Source organism: Vidua macroura, chromosome 7 (genome assembly GCF_024509145.1).
Source record: "Vidua macroura isolate BioBank_ID:100142 chromosome 7, ASM2450914v1, whole genome shotgun sequence".
NCBI lineage: Eukaryota > Metazoa > Chordata > Aves > Passeriformes > Viduidae > Vidua > Vidua macroura.
The window spans coordinates 3,528,995-3,553,794 of NC_071577.1; the positions used below are offsets into that span (position 1 = coordinate 3,528,995).

Below are 24,800 nucleotides of genomic sequence, written 5' to 3' on the forward strand. Positions count from 1 at the left end.
CCCCCTCCCAGAGGGACTGCAGCAGCCCACGAGTCCTCACCTCTGCCACACGCTGATTCTCATCATGGCAGTGGAAGGAGAGTGGCAGCAGGCTCTGGCGCACAGGTGACTTCAGGGCTTTTCTTCCCTCTTCCATTAATAACTCCAGCATGTTTTGAAAGACAGACATGGAGCACAGCTGCACCAGGCTATCATCCTGTAGGAAGGAAGGACAAAAGACCTCAGCATCAGCTGATTCTGGCCCACATTGGTGCAGACCTGCATCTCCACAGGGCACAATGTGTCCAGGCAGCATCCAGAGGCCGTGGCTGGGGGCACAGAGCCTTACGTTGTCAAAGAGGGGCAGGAGCGCCTCAGCCAGCTGCAGGGCGATGGGGCTCGGTATTGGGGCACGATTATGGAGGAATAAATATCGGAGTAGAACAATGGTCATCCTGACCACGTTGCTATCATTTTCCTCCAGCAGCTCCACAAGATTTTCAGTCAGGCTCCACATTCCTTTGGCCTGTGTGGAACATAAGTCTGTGAAACACCACCCTGCGGCAAAAGCCTGTCCCGAAGCACTCGGGCAGCTGAAGTGGGAGGCAGGAGAGCTGGGAGCAGCTGCCACAGCACGGGAAGCCCAGCCAAGCCCGAGCAACTGCATTCCCCATCCCCACGCTGCCTGCACGGTTTCAGCCGCTGCCCCCTTCTCACCATCGAGGGATCCTTGCTGAGCACCGTGAGACCTCTGAGTGCCAGGCGACGCCTCTCCCTGCACTCGTGCTGTAGGTTCTTTGACATGATCTCCAGAACATCGTCACTGCATTCCCTCAAGTCCAGGCACTCGAGGACCTGAAAGGCACAGGGCAGTGACAGGGGACCCGGCCGGCAGGAGCCCAGAACCGCACAGGGCTGGGCCCAGGCAGCAGCACAGGGCGTGGGCACCGTCCCAAGCAGCTGCGGCTACGAGAGGGCAGAGAGCTGGGAGGCAGCTCAGCGAGGCAGCGCTGGCCAACAGGCTCACCTCCACCAGGAAGGCCAGGGCAGGCAGATCCCAGTATGGCATCTCTTTGCTGAGCAGCCTGAGCAGGTAGAATGCAATCCCGGGACAAAAGTCTATGGATGATTGGCGCAATTCTCTGACAAGAGGAAAAAGGAAACAAGACCTGAGCCAGTGGGGCAAACCTCCTCCAGGGGTAACTCACAGAGTTCTCATCTTCCCCACCACCCTTCCAGCAAGGAGACCTGGCCCATTTAGGAGTTGCTTGCTCTTGGGCACCCTCCTCTCCCAGCCTTTTCCAGTCTGCTTGGCCGTCCCTCGGTGAAGAGGCCCTCTGGCCCACGACCACGGGGACTGTGTGGGGCACCCCAGGCGCAGAGCACAAATGTCAGAGGCAGCGGGGAGAAGGGGGTCTCACCTGGCCAGCAGACCCACGGCATAGTGGTGGGTGTCAGCACAGAGCAGCGTGTCCCAGCCACGCTTACATTCCATTGACATCACCACATGCTCACACTGGAGAAAGCAGAGCAGGGACCTCAGGGTCCTCACTGCAAACCTGAGTGCAGAGCAAAGCCCAAGTCACACTGGGAGCAGTGCCTCCTGCCCTGGCAATGTGGCAGGGACAGAAGGACTGGGATGGAGCACCTGTTGGGGCTGGTGGCAAGGCCGTGTTGCTCCCGGCATCCCTTCCAGAAGGTAAGGACCTTCTTTGGCATCTGTTTAGTGCTGAAGAAGACTTGGAAAAGCAGACGCACAAATAGGCGGGGGAAATGCAGCTTCACGTTGTGTGGGACACAGGGCTCCTGGAGGATCTTCCACATCACCACAGTTGCCTGCAAAGAACAAAGCCCAGTGCCGAGGTGTCCGTGTGACAGGGCCCGAGCGTGGCAGGGAGAGGCCCAGAGAGACACAGGGGGAGCAGCGGGACCGGTGGCCCTGCAGCTGCCCCTAGGCCAGGTTTCAGGGCAGCGCCTGAGGCAGGGAGATGCAGTGGGGGAAGGAGGAAGGAGAGCTGCTGGAGAGGCGGCCTTGGGGCCAGCAAAGGCTACTGGCAGAAACTCACAGCCAGGGCAAAGACACCCGTTTTGTCCCCATCGGAGGTGCACGTGCTGTGCTTTGGCCAGCTCCCCAGCACATCCAGGAGAATCAGCTGCACCAGCTCCGCAGTCCTGGGTGAGCACATGATGGTCTTCCACATGGCCATGGCAGCTCTGTGGGGTTAGAGCTCTATCTCAGGGGGTCTCAGGCACAGCACCCTGGCCTGGGCATGGCCCCTGAGGGGCAGCAAGGGAGCATGGCAGCAGGCTTGGGGGGCTGACATGCCAGGGCTGGGAAAGGGAGCAGCCAGAGGACCCTGGAAGTCTCTGTTGGTCAGACACCTGGGACAGGCTGTACAGGGTGATGGGCTGGGGGGAGCCCTGAGCCCTCTGGGCAGGTGGGCCCCATACCTGTCACAGGATGGGGCCACACGCAGGAGTGTCATTACTGCGTCATTTGGCTGCGCTTTGGTGAGATGCAGCAGGGTGTTGTCCAGCCTGTGCTCAGCAGAATCATTGGCCGTGAGCCACTGGTGGATGTATCTCACCATGGCGGGCACCTGGAGAAGGCACAGGGCAATTTGGAAAGCTGCCAGAAGGAGCAACGTTCCCAGTGTCCCCAGAGAAGTGCTTCCCTTCCCACCGCACTGCGATGGCCTCAAAGGCTCACAGGGACCAACACTAGTGGCTTGGGAAGCCATGTGACTCATGAGGGAATTGAAGCCTGGCCACAGGCTGCTTACTTGCTCTGGTCTGAAAACACCCCTCTCCACAAGCAAATCCAGCAGGGCAGCACTGGTCTCATGTTTGAGGACCTCTGAATATTCTCTGAGCCCAGTACCCCTGGAGATGGTCTCTTCCTGCCGAATGCTCTTGATGAATTTGCAAACGAGCTGTAGGAGAAGGGCAAGAAGCCAGGGATGTTGCATGGAGTGCTCCACACACGGTGCTGGGCTGAGCAGTGACAGCAGGCCCAGCCCAGGTGGGGATGGCTGCAGGTACCTGCGCTGCTCTGCGGAAGCGGCCACGGGTGGATTCCTGCTCTTGTTTGTGGTCCAGGGCTGCACCTGGCAAGGAGTGAGCACAGCCAGAGCTGAGGGGCTGCGGGAGAGGCCGGAGAACACAGCCCAGCCCTGCTCTCCCCAGGCAGGGACAGCCCCGGGATGCCCCAAGGGATGGAGCAAGGCCCTTCTTCCTTCTTCTCCATGGGCACGTCCCCAGGGGATGGGATGGGATGGGATGGGATGGGATGGGATGGGATGGGATGGGATGGGATGGGATGGGATGGGATGCAACGGGGGAGGATGCAATGGGATGCAATTGGATATGATCGGATGGGACAAAGCTCGTTGCAGGCACCAGCCCTGGGGCCCAGCTCTGCCACTCACCCTCCTGCGGTGGATGGAACGGCACCACCTTTTCAGTCTCCTGTGCTGGTGCAGCTCCAGGGCCTTCTTCCTCCGCCTGCCCCCAGGCCAGATTGGGCACTCTAAGGAGTCTCTTCTCCATGTCAGTCACTGGAGTTTTGGGAAATTGCAGGAGAGATGCCTCAGAAAATATCCAAGTCAGCAAGTCCTGCAGTCGTGCCTGGAAGGCACCTTCCAGAGAGAAGCCTCAGGACAGCAAGCCCTGCCCTCTGGTCTCAAGGGCTCCTGCCACAAGGACAGGAGACTCCTCTCCGGGATTGTGGTCTGGCCTCGAGGGCACTGGCGGCAGGGCTGGGAGATGCCTCAGAAAAGCTCCAGGGCACCAAGTCCCACCCTCTGCCCTCAAGGGCACCTGCAGAACAGAAGCCTCGGGAAGGCCACGGGTCTCCAAGTGCTGTGGTGTGGCCTCGAGGTCAGCTGCAGGAACAACGCCTCAGAAAAGCTGCGGGTCGGACACGAACAAGTGAGCTGTGAGGGGGCTCCTCACGGCACTGCTCTGTCCCGTCCTGTCCCGTCGCCTGCTCTGAGCACTCTGGCGTGCTCTTGGCACCACCAGCTGCTGTGTCACCACGTGTCACAAAGGGCCCTTGGACACCCGATTCCATTGCAATTCCACGGTGACCGTGCGGCACCATGTCACAAAGGGCCCTTGGAAACACTGTCACCTGCCCTGGGGCTCATCCCTTAAGTCTTTTTCCCATTGGACAGTGTGTACCCTAAGCACTCCCATCCCTCCCCAGTTCTATACCCTGGCCCATCCTTCCCCAGTTGCTCTCGGAGCTGTCTCCCTCTGCGTGTGGTTGTCCCCCTGCTCCTGTTCCTTCTTCCTTCCTCCTTCCACCTGTCCTCAATAAACCCATGTGGATTTCAGCAGCACAAGAGTCCTCCTGTCTTTTGGTGGGGCTACATTTCTCTATCTGGGCACCTGTTGATCAGGCAGCAGCGGGTCACCCTGCAGGACGCGGTCCGGGGCAGCCCGCACAGGATCTTTAGGAACGGCTCAGAGCATCAGCAAAGCCTGCCCTGCTCTGCGGGCTCAGGGCAGCACAAGGAGCCCCCAGGGCTGCCGACGCAGCCGCGCTGGGAAGGGCACGGGGCCTTCCACGGAAGCTGCCACGGCCTCCTTGGGACACGTCCCGGCTGGTGGCCATCCTAAACCCGCGGCTGTGACAGGGACAAGGAACGTGTGGGCCAGGGCACGAACGCTGCTCTGAGCCCTGGGGCCCGGGGAGCGCTGACATCAGCAGGTGTGGCAGAGTCCCCGCCCAAGCAGCCCTGCCACCCCCCGAGCCCTGGCAGCGCTGGTGCCCGTCTCCTGCCCCAGAGACCGGTGCCCCTGGGGGGCTTCTGTGCCACAGGGAGCCAAAGCCCACGTGCATCGGGGGCTGCTGGCAGGAGCAACTGGAGCAACTGCTGGCAACACGTGGTATCTGTCAGGAGCTCTTACTCCATGCTGGAATTATTTTCTCATTGAAGTCATTTCCTGCAGCACAAAAACTTCTTTACCATGAAGACACAGAAGAATCTGGCATTAAAGAATCCCCTATTAAGGAATGCTTTAGTTTCCATTGCTCAACTCAAGTAGTTCCAATAAGTTGCAAACTTCCCAAATTAATTGGAATTGCCTAAGAACGTTTTGAGAAATGACACTCACTTTTAACATTTCAAAGATTTATTAAACCTGAACAAAAATACAACAAACAACTGAATAAGGAAAGGGCTGGGAGTCTCCATGACCAGTGCTCATCTGCAAAATGGATACTCTGCCTTTTATACCCTTAGTCCTTCCCAAAATTTTGTCAGTCAACTCTTTCTCTGCTGTCCGTCAGTGAGATTACTTTCTTACATCTTGATTGGAGGTCAGGTGTTGCCATGCCACACCTCCTAGTAACAAGCTCTCCCTCCTCTGAGAGCCCCGACCAGTGACACCAATTCAGGGGGGAAGGGAAAGAGGACTATGGGGACAACATGGAAAAATAACAGAACTCTACATACTTCTTTTCACATACACATAATATTCATCTCTTCATTGGGAGAGCCAACTCTTGCCTTAGTCATTTATAACAAATGAAAGATTTTCAAGTTTGCTTCCCTTCTCAAAGCAGCAACTCATTTGCCTTAACGTCAGCCATTGAGAGTCACTTTAGAAAACGTAACACAGAGGCAAAAAAAAAAATGCTCATCCATTGGTTTTCAAATCTGAGTCTGGCTCTCAGCGGCCACGGGATGGAGGTTCACCGACGAGCTGTCCCACCTGTGGCCGAAGGGCAGACACGCGAGTGGCCGTCCCCAATTCTCGGCCGAGACTGTTGCGGGTGGCGGTGATTGCTGTGGCGTGGGCAGCACAGCAAAGGCACAGGGCACGAGGAAAGAGAGGCAGAGGAATAAGGGAAGGACACTTGTCTGAATCTCCAAGGATTTAATTCCCAAAGGGGGGCAGAGCAAGTGCCAAATCTGAACATGAAAGGACTCCTTTTAAAGGGTAGAGGGAACACGGGGAGTACACAACCTTTGACCAAGAGGAGGGCACTAGGGGAGGGGTGCAGGGTAAGAGCTCCCCAATGGAAGCCAACACGGGGAGGGAGCAAACCCTACAATCCAATTCTGCTTCGAGGAAGGGATGAAAGACAGGGAACACTCCAGAACCAAAGGAGTGTGCTATCTTTACCAGACAGGGGTAAGACAAGGGAACAAGGGAGGCACACAGGGAGACTGACAAGTAGATTGACATACATTTTGGTGGGGAAAACTGTGGCAAACAACTCAGGACTGAACCATTAGGGAAGCCAAAAGGGGTACATAGAACGAACCATTACAAACTTAGAACAAGGAATATTTAAACATACTACAGAAGAACAAACTGTGAAATAACAGACTACCACACACCTGGAAATTTGATCTCATGTGCCGGCAGTACGCCGGCAGAGGAGAAAGAGAAGCGGAGGGGGGAAGGTGCCCAGCCGTGGGAGTTCTGGGCAGGCAAGACTTCAGTCATCCTGGGAGTCCGAGACTTTTAACCCCTTCTTGGATAGAGAAAACTTGGTGAAACATTAATCCTCCTTGCTCTGAAAGAGAAGAGAGACTGCCTGGGATCTGAGATGTTAGAAGAAGAAATCCTAAGTGGGAGGAGATGAAGGAGCAGGCTTGGCTGGACTTTTCTTGTATAGCCATAGACGGAAGCCATTTCTCCTGCAACACAGACTGCATTTTAGGGGGATGCAATGGCTTGAGCCAAGTGAGTGACTGCCAGGGCTGGAGTGTGAGTGACCTGCTGCAGTGATGCCAAGGGAGTGGCAGGAGTGGAGAGTGAGATGAGGAGGGTGTGGTGCTGCCCTCAGTCTTCAGGGAAGAAGAAGATCTCTGTTCTCGAGACCCTTGGCCCCAGGCGAGGAGAAAATGGGGGGCACTGTTGTCCCAAAAAGAGAAACTGTTGTTCTTTGCTCCTTGGCAAAGCGTCCTTCAAAGGAACCCTATGAGCAGTCTCGGTCCATCATGCACGGTGCTGAGAGCGCTGTACATGGAAGGAGGATGTCACGGTGGCAGATTTTCTCCAGGTGGTGCCGTGTGTGACGCGGAAACACAAGAGGTGGCAATTGTGTTTCCTGGGGGAGTCTATGGTACAAGAGAGACTCCTCTCTCCCTTGATGGGCTGAGAATTGATTATCTGAGGGCTGGTAACTTGATCGGGAATCCAAGGTTTTGTCTCACTGTGTTTTGGTGGGAATTGGGTGGGGGGAGGAGGAATGTTTTGGAAGGTTTTCATTCTGAATTCGGTGGGTGTCTTTTATTCTAGTTGTAGGTTAAAAAAGTGTTTTGCTTTATTTCTAAGCTCCAGCCTGCTCTGCTCTGTTTCTAGTCGCATCTCACAGCATTCATTTGGAAAAAATATCTTTGCATGGGTGCACTGGCATTGCGCCAGCGTCCAACCATGACAAAGGGTCAGCAAATATTAAGCAGAAGCCTAAGGAACAAGATGCACTTTAGCCATTTGAAGCTAAGAGAAACGGAAGGTTCCTTGTTAAGATCAGAGGAACAGAACACGTTGATACCATTGGAGCAGCCAACAAAGGACTGTGCATGCTTCAGAAAGAAAGGTGGTAAGTGCAGGCAGAATGAGACTGTCGGCCTTCATGGCAGTGAGCCCTGTGGAAGACTCGGAGCCTTCCTCAGTGGCACCACCAGAGTACACTGAATTTTCCATCACGTATGCTAATGATATGAATGACTTCTGAGAAGTAATTTGTATAACCACTCCTAACCAAGGAATGTAATAAACATGCACAAAATGTAACCATGTATTGTGCTGTGCAATGTGCTGAGTGTGTGTGTTAGGAGGAGTGTTGGGAAATCCTGGCTCTACAGAGACGGGGCAACTGAGAGGCTTTTTCAAAGATTTTATTCCATTACCAGTCTTGTAGAAGGGTGAGACATAAGAGATGTAAAGCTTAACACCATTCTCTAAGAAGCCACCCTATTTCCTGCTTGCAATACCTTAGAAATGTTTTTCAGCCTATTAGCTTTTGCCACACAATGCTGCTAATACTCCTAACACCAACCACCTATTATTTTACCCCATGTGGTCTTGCAACAATGCATCTTTCACAGTTCTAGTTCTCAAAATAGCTGGTCTTTTTGCAAGGCCACCTTCTGAAACTTGTTTCTAGTTCAATCTCTCTCTCAACAATGTCATCTCGATTCCATGGCCTTCCTATGTCAGCACACCTTATCTCAGAGTTTGCATACAGATGTACAAGACTGTGTGAGCTTTCAGACAGCTTCTGAGAATTCCTTTACAAATCCATTTCTCACAGAGGAGCAATCCCCCACGTAGCCAGCGTCGCATAAAGCCAATACCCACCTCTCTGAGTCAGTCTCTGTGGTGGCATCTGGCTCAGTGTTGGAGCCAATCAGTTCTTTTATCAAAATGTTAAAACCAAGTGGTATATATGAACAAAAACACAGCAGCTCGTTCTGGCAAAAAAAAAACCAAACCCACATTGCTTTTCCTTCCTTCAACCTGTGTATTTCTGGACAAGTTTGTTTCCATGATTGCTGGATTAGGTACCACACTCTTACATCCACTGCAATTATTGACACAAACCCAATCCCTGTTAGTGCCAGTATCACAACTGCAGGATGTAACTTAGGTTGGAAAAGACTGTGGCACATGGGGACCATCCAAACAAGTTTTCCTGCCCGTGACTCTCCATCCCTCTTCATTTCTTCTAGGACATGACGTGCCTTTTCTGTATTCTGATGGACACTGATCAGTGTCTTCTGACTTTTCTTCTTCTGCTGTTGTAGCACTTTGTGCAGGCCAGGATGTTCCAACAGTTTTTGGAGCATGGTAATGTTCGTTTCAGTTGGTGTTGGAGAAAAGTTGACGTGTAGGCTTTGTAACACAGCTTCTGGTAGGTAATAGTTGAAACCATATACTGTTAGTAAAGTTAATGTCTATACTTTTGAGTGCTTGGCAAGCCAGACGTTTTACCTGTTGTTCAGTTGTCACAGGGGGTTCTGAAACCCAGACATCCTTGCCTTATATCCATAGCAGGATGGATTCGGGATCATTGCTGGAGTATATTGCAGTGTGAGAGACCCTTTGTTCTGGGCTTTCAGAGGGTTACTTGCGCCTTGTCTTGGGGGGTGGCTCATGGTGATGGGGATATCTCGTGGTCATTTGTGCCAGGAAATGTCCCTGTTTCCTAGCCTGGGCCTTCCACGGCTTGGGGGATATCAGGAGAGGTGTCAGCTCCACCTGGGATCCCACAGAGGGTGGGGCTGGCTCTGCCTCTTCCCTTCCAGTGGGGGAATGGGAGGAGCGGCCCTGGGGATGTTGGGCTGTGCATGTTTATCTAGCCGGGGGTATTGATACGCTCTAACTTGGCACTAGAATTGGATCTGCCTGTGAATCCTGATTTTAAAGGGTTAAGATTTCAGCTGATGGTTAGAACCAATTCATATTGAAGTTAGATACACCAACGATAGGTTAATGATTATTAGATGCTTAAGCTAAAGCTAATTGTTCTATTACAAGCTCATTTGTAGAAGGAAGTGGAGAAAGTGAACAGGAACCTCTTGAAACCAGTAGAACAATGCCCAGCAGCTGGACCCTATGTCAGTCCATCACGAAGCAGGGGCCCTTGGATCATGCCAGAGGGTCACAGAGACCTGATGAAGACCTTCCTGACTTCCTCCCTGGCACCACTGGCCCAATTTGAGACCACCGACCCAATTCAAGAGAAGAACTGCGCACGCATGAAGGACTAATAACCTCATTTGAATAGAAAGCGGGGATGGGAGGTGCTGCGGTTGCACATATGTATTATTTTGGGAAATAAACAGAAGGCAAAAATCCTTCTGCGACGCAGTCACGCATTTCGGGGACCATCCCCACGGGGCTGCCTGCCGGTGTCACAAACATACCACTTTCTAGCTTTGACCAGTTTGAGGGTTTTTGTCTGTGATTTTTGGTTTTAATGATTCAGTTGGCGAGCCAGCCAGGAGGAGCCTCTGCTCTGCTGTGAGACCAGCCCAGGTTGTGGACCCCCTTGGGGCGACCCCAGGGTGTTCCTGGAAGAGTGGGCTCCGCTGCCCAGACTGTTCATCCAGGAGCAGACAAGGACCCCTGACTACTAAAACTCCGGTAGGTTTAAAAATTAAAACAGTTTTAAATAGTGACCTGTATAGCGGATGCATGGTCAGGAAAGGCCGTTTGATACGTTGTGGGAGATGTTATAAGAGGCCGTCTGAAGCCCCTCGTTCTCCATTCTGCCTTCCGATTGCCACGAGAAAGAATCCCTTCCCCCACTGCAGTTTCCGGCTTACAACAGGACACAGTGCAGGTGCAACCACTGAACCGTCATGCTCGCTGTTCCGAACAAGGCCTGACAAGAACTTGGCAAGGAGTTGGCAAGGACTTGGCAAAGACCTGACATGGAGCCAGCACGGGACAGCCTGATGCGCGGCCTGCTTCTGATCTCCGTTCCTTAAGCAGAATGAACTTTTGGGGTGACTCCCGTGGTCCTTCATTGAAGACACCTCATCTGCCTCCTTACCACCGTGACAAAGAAAGAATGAGAACTCTCCTCCCAAGGACTGAGACCCCTACTATAGGCAGGAGGGGAAATTGGTGGTCTGACCACTAATGACATGACCTGTTGCCATTCAGTAATTTCAATGGACTTATTCTTCATTGGATTCGTCTTGCTTTGGTGGTTTCTGTGGACTCACTTGTTCCCTCGTGGCGATTACAATGGACTTTCACTGTTACACTTGTTCCCCCCTCTTTCCTCTGTGGACTATAACTGGACCCCCGAGTCCACCAGAACTTGGAAGACTTCCCCGACACGACAGACGGATCCCCATCGTCCGGACCACTGAGGATCTCGCCTGTGTTGGTAGCTATTCCCATACCCCTCTTCTCTCTCTTTCTCTATCCTTTTATCTCCTTTCTGATCCCCACTATCGCATTTACCGGTTTGGCCCCTAATAAAGGTGCATTTCTTGTGATTAACTGATAGTCCCTTGTTGTTTGCCTTTTTTGCACTTTTGGGATCGGTGAAAAGAACCATCACGACACCCCACAATAAGCGGATCGTGAGGTTAAAATTGGTGTCACAGACAGGATTTCTGTCTAGACAGAAGGGTTGCAGGTGAAAAGGTACCCACAGTGTCTTTGGAAATTCACAAAGGATCCCTTAGTGCAAAAGGCGGGACACTGTTGTTTTGTTGTTGTTGTGTGTATCTGGTCTGGGAAGGAAGGGACAACTTGCAGAAACTAAGCAGAGCCTCCCAGGCAGATGATTGTCCTTTCACCCACCCAGGGAAGCGAAGGGCGACACAGCGAGGGCTGTGTAGTTTTGTGGAACTTAAGTTTGTACCTCCCTGTTGTGGTTTTGGTCCCTTCACAAAATGAGTGACAATCTTAGTGTTGAAATTAAAGCTGAATTTTATGCACTTCTAGCCAAACACAATGCCAAACCTTCTACGGAAGGAGAAAAATGGGCACAGAGTAATCGGTTTAACTTAGAAAATGCTATTGATAGAGTGTGTTCATTACGACATGAAACAAAATTCCAACTGGGCAAAAATAAAACTATCTTAGGCTCAGTTTTGGGAGCTTGTCTCATGGCAGCTACAGAAAATCGCTTTGAGCGAAGAAGTGAGGAACATGCTATAATAGACTCCCTTCAAAATCTAGTTGAAATTTTGCAAAAACAGTTCTATGAAGCAAAAAATGTGATCTATGCATTGCGAGCTGCCTTAACAGAGGAACATGTTAAGAAATCACATCATGCTGATTCCTCTACAGAGCTTGAGGAGAAGGAAACTCCTCACATTAAACAAATCTATCCTCATCAAGAACTTGAAGCAGCAAGTAATTGTGGGGAACATTGCTGCCATCACTTGAGACCCTTGATTAAAAGAGAGAATAACTATCTCAGTGATGATGATCTCGACCCTCACATCACAACCAAACACATACCATCACAACTAAACACTGCCACCGAGCTAGCTAAGCTTAAAAGGGAATACGGACACCTTCCACATGAATCAGAAACAGAATATGTTTTCCGGGTGTCCCTCACTGGTGGTGATCAAATTCAATTAACTGAACAGGAAGCCAGTGGGGATTGGGGACATGGTGTCTTCTCAACAACAGGAGATAAACGATTTTAAAGTTGGTGTCTTCAAAGTCACTTTGGTACTTGAAGATTGGATTGTGCTGGAAAAAACTAGGAAAGGACTGTAAAATTTTGTCAAAGTTTAGGTAGAGTGAGTAAAAATAAGTAACTGAAATGTCCGATAGAATTACAAATCAGAGGAGACAAAATTTGGTAGAGGTTTCTTGTTCAAAGGGTTTCCCTTGTGAACCCTGGGTTTGTTTTCTCTGTATTCAGTGTAAAAAGCTGTGGTATACACAGACATTTAAGTAGAGAAGGCTGAGAGAGGCACCTTGTCATTTTAAAGAAACAAAGGCTGCTCAGAGAGCTATAAGGATTTTAGTAGCAACTGATCATGAGGAGCAATGAAATAACAAGTTATTTGAGAAAAATGGAAACCAAAAAAAAAAAAAAAAGGATTTTTAGTAGACATGGGGGCAACTTACTTAGTGTGAAATAAAGCCTTAATGTCAATAACAGATGATTATGTCATGGTAAGGGGAGCTACTTGGCCAATCTGAAAGAGCATATTTTTGCAAACTATCAAAATATAACCTTGGAAAGCAAGTGGGCATTTATAGGTTTGTCTAGCAGTTGAAAACAAAAGATAGGGAGATTATTTGGGAAGTAAAGGAAAATAATGGATCAGGTATCTCCTGAGGTGTGGCCTTCTAATATACCAGGGAGAGCAAAGAATGCACCCCCAGTGCAAGTTAAGCTTAAAAAGGGGGAAAGAACCAGTTAAAAAGTTAAACAATATCCCTTAAAGAAGGAAGACAGAGAAGAGATTAGCCAAGTAATGAAAATGTTTTTATGGACAGAGCTATGAAAAGAGTGTCAGTTTGAGTTCAATACTCCTTTTTTACCTGTTCAAAAGCCTGATGGATCATACTGAACAGTACAAGATTTAAGAGCTGTTCATAAAACAACTGAGGATTTATAGCCAGTGGTTGCCAAGCCCTGCACTTTGTTAACCTGTTTAACACCTGAATTAACCTAGTTTACTGTTTCGATCTGAAGGGTGCCTTCTTTTGCCTCCCTCTCCATGAAGCCAGCCAGAAAATGTTTGTCTTCCAATGAGAGAATCCCAAGAGTGGGTGGAAGACTCAGCTCACATCGGTGGTATTAAGAACAGCCCCAGGATATTCGGAGAGCAGCCTACAAGAGATCTGGAGTCCTGGGAAGCTCCATCAGAGGAAGGACAGCTGCTGCAGTGTGTATGGCCTCCGGGTAACTACCTGATCCCAAGAGGCGTGTGTGGACTAGGCGGTGAGCCTCTAGAAGGCAAAAATCCTTGTGTGGCACGGTCACGCATTTCGGTGACTCTGTAATAAACATACCACTTTCTAACTTGGACTAGTTAGAGAGTCTTTGTCCTTGAGTTTTGGTTTATATGGTACACCACCAAAAGGAAAGCGGCTCCAGTTTCCCGTAGCTGAACTGCCAGGTATGATGATGATGATGATGATGATGATGACATGTCTGATCCCCATGAAGGAACCTCCAAGACATGTGCCCAAAGGAAGAAGGATAACCAGGCTTAGAGGGGCCCTGCTTCCAGCCAGTTAGAGGCAAGGGAAAACCATGTTTTGTGGACTGTGTGGATTCCTTGGCCTGGCACATCTGAAGCACAAGAATATAAAGCTTTGGTCGATACTGGTGCGCAATGCACATTAGTCCCATCGAGACATGCGGGGGCAGAATCTGTCTCTACTGCTGGCGTGACAGGGGGATCACAGGATTTTCCTTTAGTGGAAGCTGATGTGAGCCTGACTGGAAATGAGTGGAAGAAACACCCTATTGTGACTGACCCAGAGGCCCCATGTCTTTTGGGCATAGATTGCCTCCAAAGTGGGTATTTCAAAGCTCCAAAAGGACTCAGGTGGGCATTTGGGATAGCAGCTGCAGTGACAGAGGGCGTCCAGCAATTGAACACCTTGCCTGGACTGTCCGAGAATCCATCTACAGTGGGACTTCTGAAGGGAGAAGAGACACAGGTACCAATTGCCACTTCAACAGTGCATCGCCGACAGTACAGAACAACTCGAGATGCTGTGGTTCCCATCCATAAGATGATGCCAGAGCTGGAGAGCCAAGGGGTGATCAGCAAAACCCACTCACCCTTCAACAGCCCCATTTGGCCTGTGTGTAAATCTGAAGGAGAATGGAGATTGACAGTGGACTACTGTGCATGGAATGAAGTGACACCACGGCTGAGCACTGCTGTGCCAGACATGTTAGAGCTCCAGTAGAAGCTGCAGTCCAAGGCTATCGATGTTGCCAATGCCTTTTTCTCCATTCCTCTGGCAGCAGAATGCAGGCCTCAGTTTGCCTTCACGTGGAGGGCAGTGCAGTATACCTGGAACCGACTGCCCCAGGGCTGGAAGCACAGCCCCACCATCTGCCATGGACTGATCCAGACTGCACTGGAAAAGGCTGAGGCTGCAGAACACCTGCAGTATATTGATGACATCATTGTCTGGGGGAACACAGCCGCAGAAATGTTTGAGAAAGGAGAGAAAATCATCGGAATCCTGCTGGAAGCTGGTTTTGCCATCAAAAAGAGCAAAGTTAAGGGACCATCTTGTGAGATCCAGTTCCTGAGAGTAAAGGGGAAAGATGGACGGCATCAGATTGCTACGGATGTCAACAACAACATCGCAGCAATGTCTCCTCCAACCAACAAGAGAGAAACACAAGCTTTCCTAGGCTCCATAGGTTTCTGGAGAATGCATATTCCTCAGTACAGTCAGATCCGGAGGCCTCTTTACCTGGTCACCCACAAGAAGAAAGATTTCCACTGGGGCCCTGAGCAGCAACAAGATTTTGCCCAGATTAAGCAGGAGATCACTCATGTAGTCATCCTTGGCCCAGTCAGGACAGGACCAGAGGTGAGGAATGTGCTCTACTCTGCAGCCGGGAGCCATGGTTTGTCCTGGAGCCTTTGGCAGAAGGTGCCTTGGGAGACTCAATGCCCACCACTGGGATTTTGGAGTCGAAGCTACAGAGCGTCTGAAGCCAACTCCACCCCAAGAGAGAAGGAAATCTTGGCTGCCTACGAAGGAGTCCAAGCCGCCTCAGAGGTGATTGGTACAGAAGTACAAGTCCTCCTGGCACCCTGACTACCGGTGCTGGGGTGGATGTTCAGAGGAAAGGTTCCCTCCACCCACCATGCCACCAGTGCTACATGGAGCAAGTGGATTGCTCTCATCACGCAGCACGCTCGTATTGGTAAACTGAATCGCCCTGGGATTTTGGAAGCAATTACAAATTGGCCCGAATGTGAAAATTTTGGTGTCAGAGATGAAGAACTAGTGACAAGGGCTGAAGAAGCTGCACCATACAAGCAACTGCCAGCAGAAGAAACACGCTACGTTCTTTTCACTGACCGTTCCTGTCGCATCGTAGGGATGAATTGGAAGTGGAAAGCAGCTGTATGGAGCCCCACACGACAGGTCACAGAGGCCACTGAAGGAGAAGGGGGATCAAGCCAACTTGCGGTACTCAAAGCCCTTCTACTGGCCCTGGACAATGCCGAAAGAGAGAAGTGGCCAAAGCTCTAGCTCTACACTGATTCGTGGATGGTAGCCAATGCTCTGTGGGGAGGGCTGGAGAGGTGGGAAGAGGCTAACTGGCAGCGTAGAGGAAAACCAATTTGGGCTGCTGAAGAGCGGGAAGACATTGCTACCCGGGTAGGGAAGCTACCTGTGAAAGTTGTCCACGTGGATGCCCATGTTCCCAAGAGTAGAGCTGATGAGGAGCACCAAAGCAATCAGCAGGTAGGGCAGGCTGCAAAGATAGGGTTGGCAAAGATAGACTTGGATTGGCAACACAAGGAGAGTTATTCCTAGCTTGATGGGCCCAGGATGCCTCAGGCCATCAGGGCAGAGATGCCACCTGTAAGTGGGCACGAGACCGAGGGGCAGATTTAACCATGGACAGTATTTCTCAGGTTATCCAGGACTGTGAGACATGTGCTGCCATCAAGCAGGCCAAGCGAGTGAAGCCCCTGTGCTATGGTGGGTGGTGGTCCAAGTACAGGTATGGGGAGGCCAGGCAGATTGACTACATCACACTGCCCCAGACACGCCAAGGCAAGTGCTACGTGCTCACCATGGTAAAAGCCACCACGGGATGGTTGGAAACCTAGCCTGTGCTTCACAATTCTGCCCATAACACCATCCTGGGCTTTGAAAAGCGGGTCCTTTGGAGGCATGGTACCCTTGAGAGGATTGAGTCAGACAATGGGACTCAATTCAAGAACAGCCTGATCAACACCTGGGGCAGGGAACATGGCACTGAGTGGATGTCCCGTATCCCCTATCATGCACCAGCTTCAGGCAAAGTGGAGAGCTACAATGCACTGTTCAAAACCCATGAAAGCATTGGGTGGGGGATCTTTCAAAAATTGGGAGCAGCATTTAGCAAAGGCCACCTGGTTAGTTAACACCCGAGGTTCCACCAACTGAGCAGGTCCTGCCCGCTCTGAGTCCCTGAATGTAGGAGACAAAGTCCCAGTGGTACATGTCAGAGGTTTGTTAGGGAAGACAGCGTGGATCAATTCTGCCTCGAGTACAGACAAACTCATTCATGGCATTGTCTTTGCCCAGGGACCAGATTGCACGTGGTGGATAATGCAGAGAGATGGAACAACACGATGTGTACCTCAGGGAGATCTGATTGTGGGGTGAGACTCAGATGCAAATATCACTGTTTGCGGGATGTTACTGCCACTGTCTGTACATGAAACCACACAGACAAGAGATAGAAGGAAATGTGTGAGTGTTGAAGGTCTGAGCAAGTGAAAGATGGAGTTGGAGTATGTAAAAAGAAAGTGGGGAATCCTGCAGCTCTGAAGTCTGGGGCCTGGATGCAGTGGTCTGGTGTGGGGACGTGACGGGGGCATGATGGGTGTTGCTTGTAATTTTTTGGGTGGGACAGATGGAAGTTTTTACGTGAATAAAATGCATGATGTTTGGTAGTAAGTTGAGGATATAAGTTGACGGGGATAAGGGGTGGAATGCCCTAGGGTGACGTTATGATGCTTGTATCCCCAGTCGTGTGTTCTCTTTATGCTGGATGTTATATTCTGTGCCTTCAAGACTGGCTCTGAGAGCGAAGGCAGGGAGAAGAAGAAGCACGGAGTTTTGTTATCAGCCTGCACTCACTGCTTCACATTCTGCTGGAACACAGAACTGTTGTGTTGTCTGGGCACGGATGGGGCAGAACAGGGCCCTCCTTTGCTTTTTAGTCAGTTTAGCTAGCTGAGGCAGAGAAGTTTTCCCTGGACTGTTTTTTTCCTTTCCTTTTTCCTGGAACTGTTTGAACCTGCTCCGGACTGGGACCCGGGGAAACACCGAGAGCTCACACTTTGTGGCCTACTCAGGGCAGCAGCCTTTCCCAGGGCCAGAGGGACTGAGAACAGAGCAACCACCCACCGGAGAGATTTTCTGAATTTGTCATCCCATCAGAGCGGCAAATGAGTTTTGTCATCTGGTATTGTTCTCTTTTTTGTGCTGGGGAGTGTTTTGCCTCTTTAAATTAACAGGTTTTTTTCCACTTCTCTCCAGAAGGAGATTTTTTTCACAAACCACTTGGAGGGAGGGGCCGTGTGGGTTGGTTTTCTGGAGGGACCCCTTTTGGAGGTTTTCTCCCAAATCTGCCCTAAAGCAGGACACTCGGTCAGATCCAGCAGTGGTCCTGTTCAGCCTGAGCTCAGCAGACTGATTGGACAGGAGCCACTGGTGCATGTCCCCTCAGTGAACCTCATGTCCCTCAGTGACCCAGGTCCCCTCAGCAGCGCTTGGGACACCCACCTTTCACTCAGCGACCCTCACAGCCTGTCAGCGAACCGAGGGGCAGCAGCCACCCACCCCCTCAGTGACTCAGCCCCAGGAGAGTGGGTCATGCTGGCCTGGGGCCTGCAGCAGGCAGAAAGCCACTGGGGCGGGAAAAAGGCTCTGCTCTGCTCACAGCGTGGGCTGAGGGCTGGCAGAGCTCCATTTCCCCCTTGAGATGTCAGAGACAGGGCCTTTCACCCTCCTGATAGGGCTGCCCCTCTCTGCAGGCAGCCAAAGGAGCACGAGGCCAAAAGGCCAACGACAGCAAAGCAAAGACCCAGCCCTGCACACAGGGAGGTGGCCCAAAGCAAAGCCAGCGTGACACTCTGAAGGTGCCCTCTGCACTCTCATGTGTTCCCTGCCCTGGGAATGTCAGCAATGCCCTTTGCCCAGAGGGCCTTTCTGTGGCCCCTCTTGGGCTCAAAGCTGCTGCTCTTCTCGCTCAATAATGTCTAAACCCACAGAGCTTGGCATCCTCCACGGCAACAGCAGCAAGACTCAGCAAGCAGGCAGTCAAGCTCAGTGCCTAAGGCTGAGGGGCCAGGGACTCCAGTCTCAGCACAGTGAGGGCACACGCCCAGCCCCACAACTGCTGGCCTCACAGCCCTGAAAGGCCGGCACCAGGGTTCCACGCCTGATTCCAGGGGGTCCCTCCAACCGCCCACTGAGGAAGCGCCAGAGCAGCCGGGTGCCAGGAACAAGGCGGCTGCCTGGGGGCTGCTTGTGGCCTCTGACACCCAATTGCTCAGGGCTGCTCACTGCCCCAGCCCCTCCGGGTCTCCCCCAGCCCGGCCAACCTGCCCGGCAGCAGCGCCGCAGCCCCACAGCAGCTCCAGGGGAGCCCCATCAAGAGGCACCTCAGAGCCCTCAGCAATCCAGCCAGCAACACACGGGCAGGAGGACACGGATGGCGCTTCCTGCCTGGGACAGGCCTTGTGGCCATCTCCAGGCACCGCTCTCGCAGGGATCCCCGCGGCTCCGGCCCTGCCCACCCGCTCTGTGGGCAGCACAAAGGCTTCAGCACAACCCCCAAAGGCCAGGGGGCTTCTGGCCATTTTCCCTTCAACACTGCACGATGGGGAAGCTTGCTGAGCACAAGCACCCTTTTCCCCCTCCTCCCCTATGCCCTGCAGATCCAGGGTAGCAAAAGAAAGATCCTGGGAGTCTGTCTATTATAACACATCCTATATTTACATACTAAAGGAAAACAAAACAAGATATTTATTTACATTCAATATCTACATACTAAAGGAAAACAAAATGAAGAAAAAAGCTATTTTGAATAAAATCTGTGCCTGCTCAGGAGGCCCCAGGAAAGACAGCCTCCTGGATCAGCCCTCCACAGAGCCCCAGCAGCCCAGCCAGCCGAGCCGCGACAGACGAGGCCGTGTCTTCCATGCCCTGCGCAGCTGATCTCGCAGCCTCTGGAACTTTGGCATGGGAGCCTGCTCTGCTGCCTTCAGGATGCACAATGACTGAATTGCCAGGCTTCCCACGCTGACGCTGATGTCATTCACCATTCCTTCAAGGGCTGAAAGAGAGAGGATCAGAGCCACGGTCAGATCCTGGATCTGCGGGGAGCCGAGGAGAGCCCCCTGCCAGGGCCATCCCAGCCAGTTCTTGCCATGGTCAGGAGGGAATAGGGACCAACAGGATCAGGCCGAAGCTGCGGGCCACGAATCCCCCACGTGTCCCTGAAATCTCTGTGTGCTCTGCCCAGGCCAGCCCTGCTCCGCACAGGGAGCAGAGCCCTCTGCAGCCGGGGCAGGGATGGCAGCTGCCCCCGCCAGCCCCCGCTGTCAGCCCGCTGCCCTCACTCACCCTCAGAGATCAGCTGGAGCTCTCCCTGCTGCCCCCTCAAGCTCCGCCCGGCCATCCCTGTGAACACAGAGCCTGTCACGGCCCAGCGGCACAGCTCCCTGCCAGCGGCGCTGCCAGCCCTGTGGCCACACGGCCTCGTGGCCCGGCAGGGCTCAGCCCGGGCCCTTGCCGCACGCTGCCGCCCAAGGGCACGGCTGCCGGAGGGCGGCAGCAGCGCCCAGGCCAGGCGGGGCTCCACGGCGCCGGGCCCGGATGGCGCCGGCGGGGCAGCAGGCGGGGCTGGGGCCGAGCTGCGGCGGGGCGGGGAGGGAGCCCGGGCTCCTGGCTCACCCATGAACCTGACGGCCGCCTCTCGCAGGGGCTCCTGTGGGCTCTGCAGGTAGGGCAGGGCCCGGCGCAGGTGCTCGGCCGCTCGGCTCCTGTCCTCTGCCAGCTGGAGAGAGCGGCAGCAGGGAAGGGTTGGCGCGGGCTCAGCCCCTGGGCCGGGCGCTCCCTGCGCCCAGCCCCGGCCTCCCCTGCCCGCACAGCCCTGAGGCCCGGCCAGCAGCCGCTGGCGCCGGGCTCTGGAGGGGGCAGAGGGCCGGCTGCTGCCCGGGGAGCCGCGGTGCCGCCCCGCAGCTCCACCAGGCCGGGGCTCCATCGGCACCCGGCTGGGACCCACGGGAGCCTGGAGAAGAGCCCGCGCGGCCTCTGGCTGCAGCAGCGGGCAGGGGCACAGCTGCCAGCCCACACACTGAGCACCGCGCCCAGGGCGCTTCTCCAGGCTGAGCCTGGGCCTTCCAGGCCGTCCTTACCAGGCAGTTGGCGAAAATCCAGAGTTTCTCCTTTTTCACCAGTTTCTCAATATCTCTCCTGTTCAGGAACTCGGCCACACGAATCAGCATTTCCCGAGAAGCCTGGAGAGCAGCAGAGACACGGAGATGGCCCCACAGCCCAGGGCCCAGGACCCGCGTCCCTGTGCCAAGGCCTGGAAGAGGCTGCAGCCCGCCAGGCACCAGGGCAGGAGGCAGCCGAGCCCCCTCCCAAGGGGACAGCAGCAGCCCACGAGTCCTCACCTCTGCCACACGCTGATTCTCATCATGGCAGTGGAAGAAGAGTGGCAGCAGGCTGTGGCACACTTGTGACTTCAGAGTCTTTCTCTCCTTTTCCAATGGAAGAGTCAGCAGTGTTCGGAAGAGCAGCATGGAGAGCAGCTGTACCTGGCTATTGTCCTGTATTAAGAGACGAAAAGAAGACCTCAGCATGGGCTGCGAGGGGCTCAGCTGGGTGCATGCCTGCAAATCCACAGGGCACCAAGTGTCCGGGCAGTACCCAGGGGCCGTGGCTGGGGGCACAGAGCCTTACGAGGTCAAAGAGTAGCACGACTGCCTGAGCCAGCTGCAGGGCAAAGGAGCTGGGTATTGGCGTGTCCTTGTCCAAGATTATAAAGCTGAGTACCATGACTGTTATCTTAACAATCTCTCCATCTGCATCCCGCAGGAGCTCCACAAGACTTTCAGTCAGGCTCCACATTTTTTCAGTCTGTGTAGAACACAAGTTTGTGAAAGGCCACCCTTCTGCCACAGGATCTAGAGGGCAAAGCACTCAGGCAGCTGAAGCGGGAGGCAGGAGAGCTGGGAGGAGCTGCCCCAGCACCCCAAGCACAGCCAAGCCCAAGCAACTGCGTTCCCCAGCCCCACGCTGCCTGCACGGCTTCAGCCACTGCCCCCTTCTCACCATCAAGGGATTGTCAGTGAGCTTGAGAAGGCCCTTGAGTGCCAGGTGACGCCTCTCCCTGCACTCACTCTGCAGGTGCCTTGAGAAGATTTGCAGGACTCTGTCAGCATGGCGTTCACTCAAGTCCAGGTGCTCGAGGACCTGAAAGGCACAGGGCAGTGACAGGGGACCGGCCGGCAGGAGCCCAGAACCGCACAGGGCGTGGGCACGGTCCCAAGCAGCTGTGGCTACGAGAGGGCAGAGAGCTGGGAGGCAGCTCAGCGAGGCAGCGCTGGCCAACGGGCTCACCTCCACCAGGAAGGCCAGGGCAGGCAGATCCCAGCATAGCTCCTGTGTGCTGAGCAGCCGGAGCAGATAGCGAAAGATCCGGAAACACGAGCGTATGGAGATGCAGGACATCTCCCTGTCAGGAGTAAAAGTCCATAAGACTGTGAGCCACTGGAACAAACTTCTCCCAGAATTGACTACAGAGTTCTGGTCTTCCCCAGCATCCTGCAAGGGGACCTGGGCCATTTGGGAGGTGGCTCTTTGTGGGCACCCTCCTCTCCCAGCCTTTTCCAGTCTGCTTGGCAGTCCCTCGGTGACGAGGCCCTCTGGCCCACGACCACGGGGACTGTGTGGGGCACCCCAGGCGCAGAGCACAAATGTCAGAGGCAGCGGGGAGAAGGGGGTCTCACCTGGCCAGCAGACCCACGGCATAGTGGTGGGTGTCAGCACAGAGCAGCGTGTCCCAGCCACACCTGCGTTCCATTGCCATCACCACATCCTTGTACTGCTTTTGGTACAGCAGGGACTTCAGGGTCCACACTGCAAACCTGTGTGCAGAGCAAAGCCCAGGTCACACTTGCAGTGCTGGCTCCGGCCCTGGCAATGTGGCAGGGACAGAAGGACTGGGATGGAGCACCTGTTGGGGCTGGTGGCAAGGCCGTGTTGCTCCTGGCATCCCTTCCAGAAGGTAAGGACCTTCTTTGGCATCTGTTCAGTGCTGAAGAACACTTGGAAGAGCAGATGCACAAATAGGTGGGGGAAATGCAGCTTCACGTTGTGTGGGACACAGGGCTCCTGGAGGATCTTCCACATCACCACAGTTGCCTGCAGAGAACAAAGCTCAGTGCTGAGGTGTCCGTGTGACAGGGCCCGAGCGTGGCAGGGAGAGGCCCAGAGAGACACAGGGGGAGCAGCGGGACCGGTGGCCCTGCAGCTGCCCCTAGGCCAGGTTTCAGGGCAGCGCCTGAGGCAGGCAGATGCAGTGGGGGAAGGAGGAAGGAGAGCTGCTGGAGAGGCGGCCTTGGGGCCAGCAAAGGCCACTGGCAGAAACTCACAGCCAGGGCAAAGACACCCGTTTTGTCCCCATCAGAGGTGCACGTGCTGTACTCTGGCCAGCTCCCCAGCACATCCAGGAGAATCAGCTGCACCAGCTCCGCAGTCCTGGGTGAGCACATGATGGTCTTCCACATGGCCATGGCAGCTCTGTGGGGTTAGAGCTCTGTCTCAGGGGGTCTCAGGAACAGCACCGTGGCCTGGGCATGGCCCCTGAGGGGCAGCGAGGGAGCATGGCAGCAGGCTTGGGGGGCTGACATGCCAGGGCTGGGAAAGGGAGCAGCCAGAGGGCCCTGGAAGTCTCTGTTGGTCAGACACCTGGGACAGGCTGTACAGGGCGATGGGCTGGGGGGAGCCCTGAGCCCTCTGGGCAGGTGGGCCCCATACCTGTCACAGGATGGGGCCACACGCAGGAGTGTCATTACTGCGTCATTTGGCTGCACTTTGGTGAGATGCAGCAGGGTGTTGTCCAGCCTGTGCTCAGCAGAATCATTGGCCGTGAGCCACTGGTGGATGTATCTCACCATGGCAGGCACCTGGAGAAGGCACAGGGCAATTTGGAAAGCTGCCAGAAGTGAGCAACATTCCCAGTGTCCCCAGAGAAGTGCTTGCCTTCCCACCGCACTGCGATGGCCTCAAAGGCTCACAGGGACCAACACTAGTGGCTTGGGAAGCCATGTGACTCATGAGGGAATTGAAGCCTGGCCACAGGCTGCTTACTTGCTCTGGTCTGAAAACACCCCTCTCCACAAGCAAATCCAGCAGGGCAGCACTGGACTCATGTTTGAGGACCTCTGAGTAATCTCTGAGCCCAGTGCCCCTGGAGATGGTCTCTTCCTGCCGAATGCTCCTGATGAATTTGCAAACGAGCTGTAGGAGAAGGGCAAGAAGCCAGGGATGTTGCATGGAGTGCTCCACACACGGTGCTGGGCTGAGCAGTGACAGCAGGCCCAGCCCAGGTGGGGATGGCTGCAGGTACCTGCGCTGCTCTGCGGAAGCGGCCACGGGTGGATTCCTGCCCTTGTTTGTGGTCCAGGGCTGCACCTGGCAAGGAGTGAGCACAGCCAGAGCTGAGGGGCTGCGGGAGAGGCCGGAGAACACAGCCCAGCCCTGCTCTCCCCAGGCAGGGACAGCCCTGGGATGCCCCAGGGGGATGGAAGAAGGCCCGTCTTCCTTCGTCTCCATAGGCACGTCCCCAGGGGATGGGATGGGATGGGATGGGATGGGATGGGATGGGATGGGATGGGATGGGATCGGGCAAAGGTGGCCACAGGCACCAGCCCTGGGGCCCAGCTCTGCCACTCACCCTCCTGCGGTGGATGGAACGGCACCACCTTTTCGGTCTCCTGTGCTGGGGCAGCTCCAGGGCCTTCTTCCTCCTCCTCCACCCAGGCCAGCTTGGGCACTCTTGGGGGTCTCTTCTCCATGTCAGTGACTGGATTTTTGGGAACTTGCAGGAGAGATCCCTCAGAAAATCTCCACATCAACAAGTCCTGCAGTCGTGTCTGGAAGGCACCTTCCAGAGAGAAGCCTCAGGAAGGCTACAGGACAGCAAGCCCTGCCCTCTGGTCTCAAGGGCTCCTGCCACAAGGACAGGAGACTCCTGTCAGGGATTGTGGTCTGGCCTCGAGGGCACTGGCGGCAGGGCTGGGAGATGCCTCAGAAAAGCTCCAGGGCACCAAGTCCCACCCTCTGCCCTCAAGGGCACCTGCAGAACAGAAGCCTCGGGAAGGCCACGGGTCACCAAGTGCTGTGGTGTGGCCTCGAGGTCAGCTGCAGGAACAACGCCTCAGAAAAGCTGCGGGTCGGACACGAACAAGTGAGCTGTGAGGGGGCTCCTCACGGCACTGCTCTGTCCCGTCCTGTCCCGTCGCCTGCTCTGAGCACTGTGGCGTGCTCTTGGCAGCACCAGCTGCTGTGTCACCACGTGTCACAAAGGGCCCTTGGACACCCGTTTCCCGGTGTCCACGTGCAGCACCATGTCACAAAGG

The 24,800-nt window shown here is 54.1% G+C and overlaps 1 protein-coding gene across 2 annotated transcripts in view; it reads right to left on the reverse strand.

Annotated features, from left to right (window-relative positions):
- LOC128809697 (uncharacterized) overlaps positions 1-24,800 on the reverse strand; it is a 60,809-nt gene that overhangs the window by 1,623 nt on the left and 34,386 nt on the right. The window contains exons 1-12 of one of the 2 annotated variants that reach the window (XM_053981878.1): positions 24,518-24,707; positions 24,116-24,390; positions 23,789-23,853; positions 23,530-23,679; positions 23,197-23,345; positions 22,812-22,959; positions 22,394-22,581; positions 1,401-1,538; positions 1,007-1,121; positions 697-834; positions 329-505; positions 41-196 (exon numbers count right to left, since the gene is read on the reverse strand). In XM_053981878.1, coding sequence (XP_053837853.1) covers positions 41-196; positions 329-505; positions 697-834; positions 1,007-1,121; positions 1,401-1,538; positions 22,394-22,581; positions 22,812-22,959; positions 23,197-23,345; positions 23,530-23,679; positions 23,789-23,853; positions 24,116-24,293 — 1,602 coding nt within the window. In that variant the 5' untranslated portion in view covers positions 24,294-24,390; positions 24,518-24,707. Of the gene's footprint in view, positions 1-40; positions 197-328; positions 506-696; positions 835-1,006; positions 1,122-1,400; positions 1,539-22,393; positions 22,582-22,811; positions 22,960-23,196; positions 23,346-23,529; positions 23,680-23,788; positions 23,854-24,115; positions 24,391-24,517; positions 24,708-24,800 lie in introns of those variants that run through there. The other variant, XM_053981877.1, reaches the window with a different exon arrangement.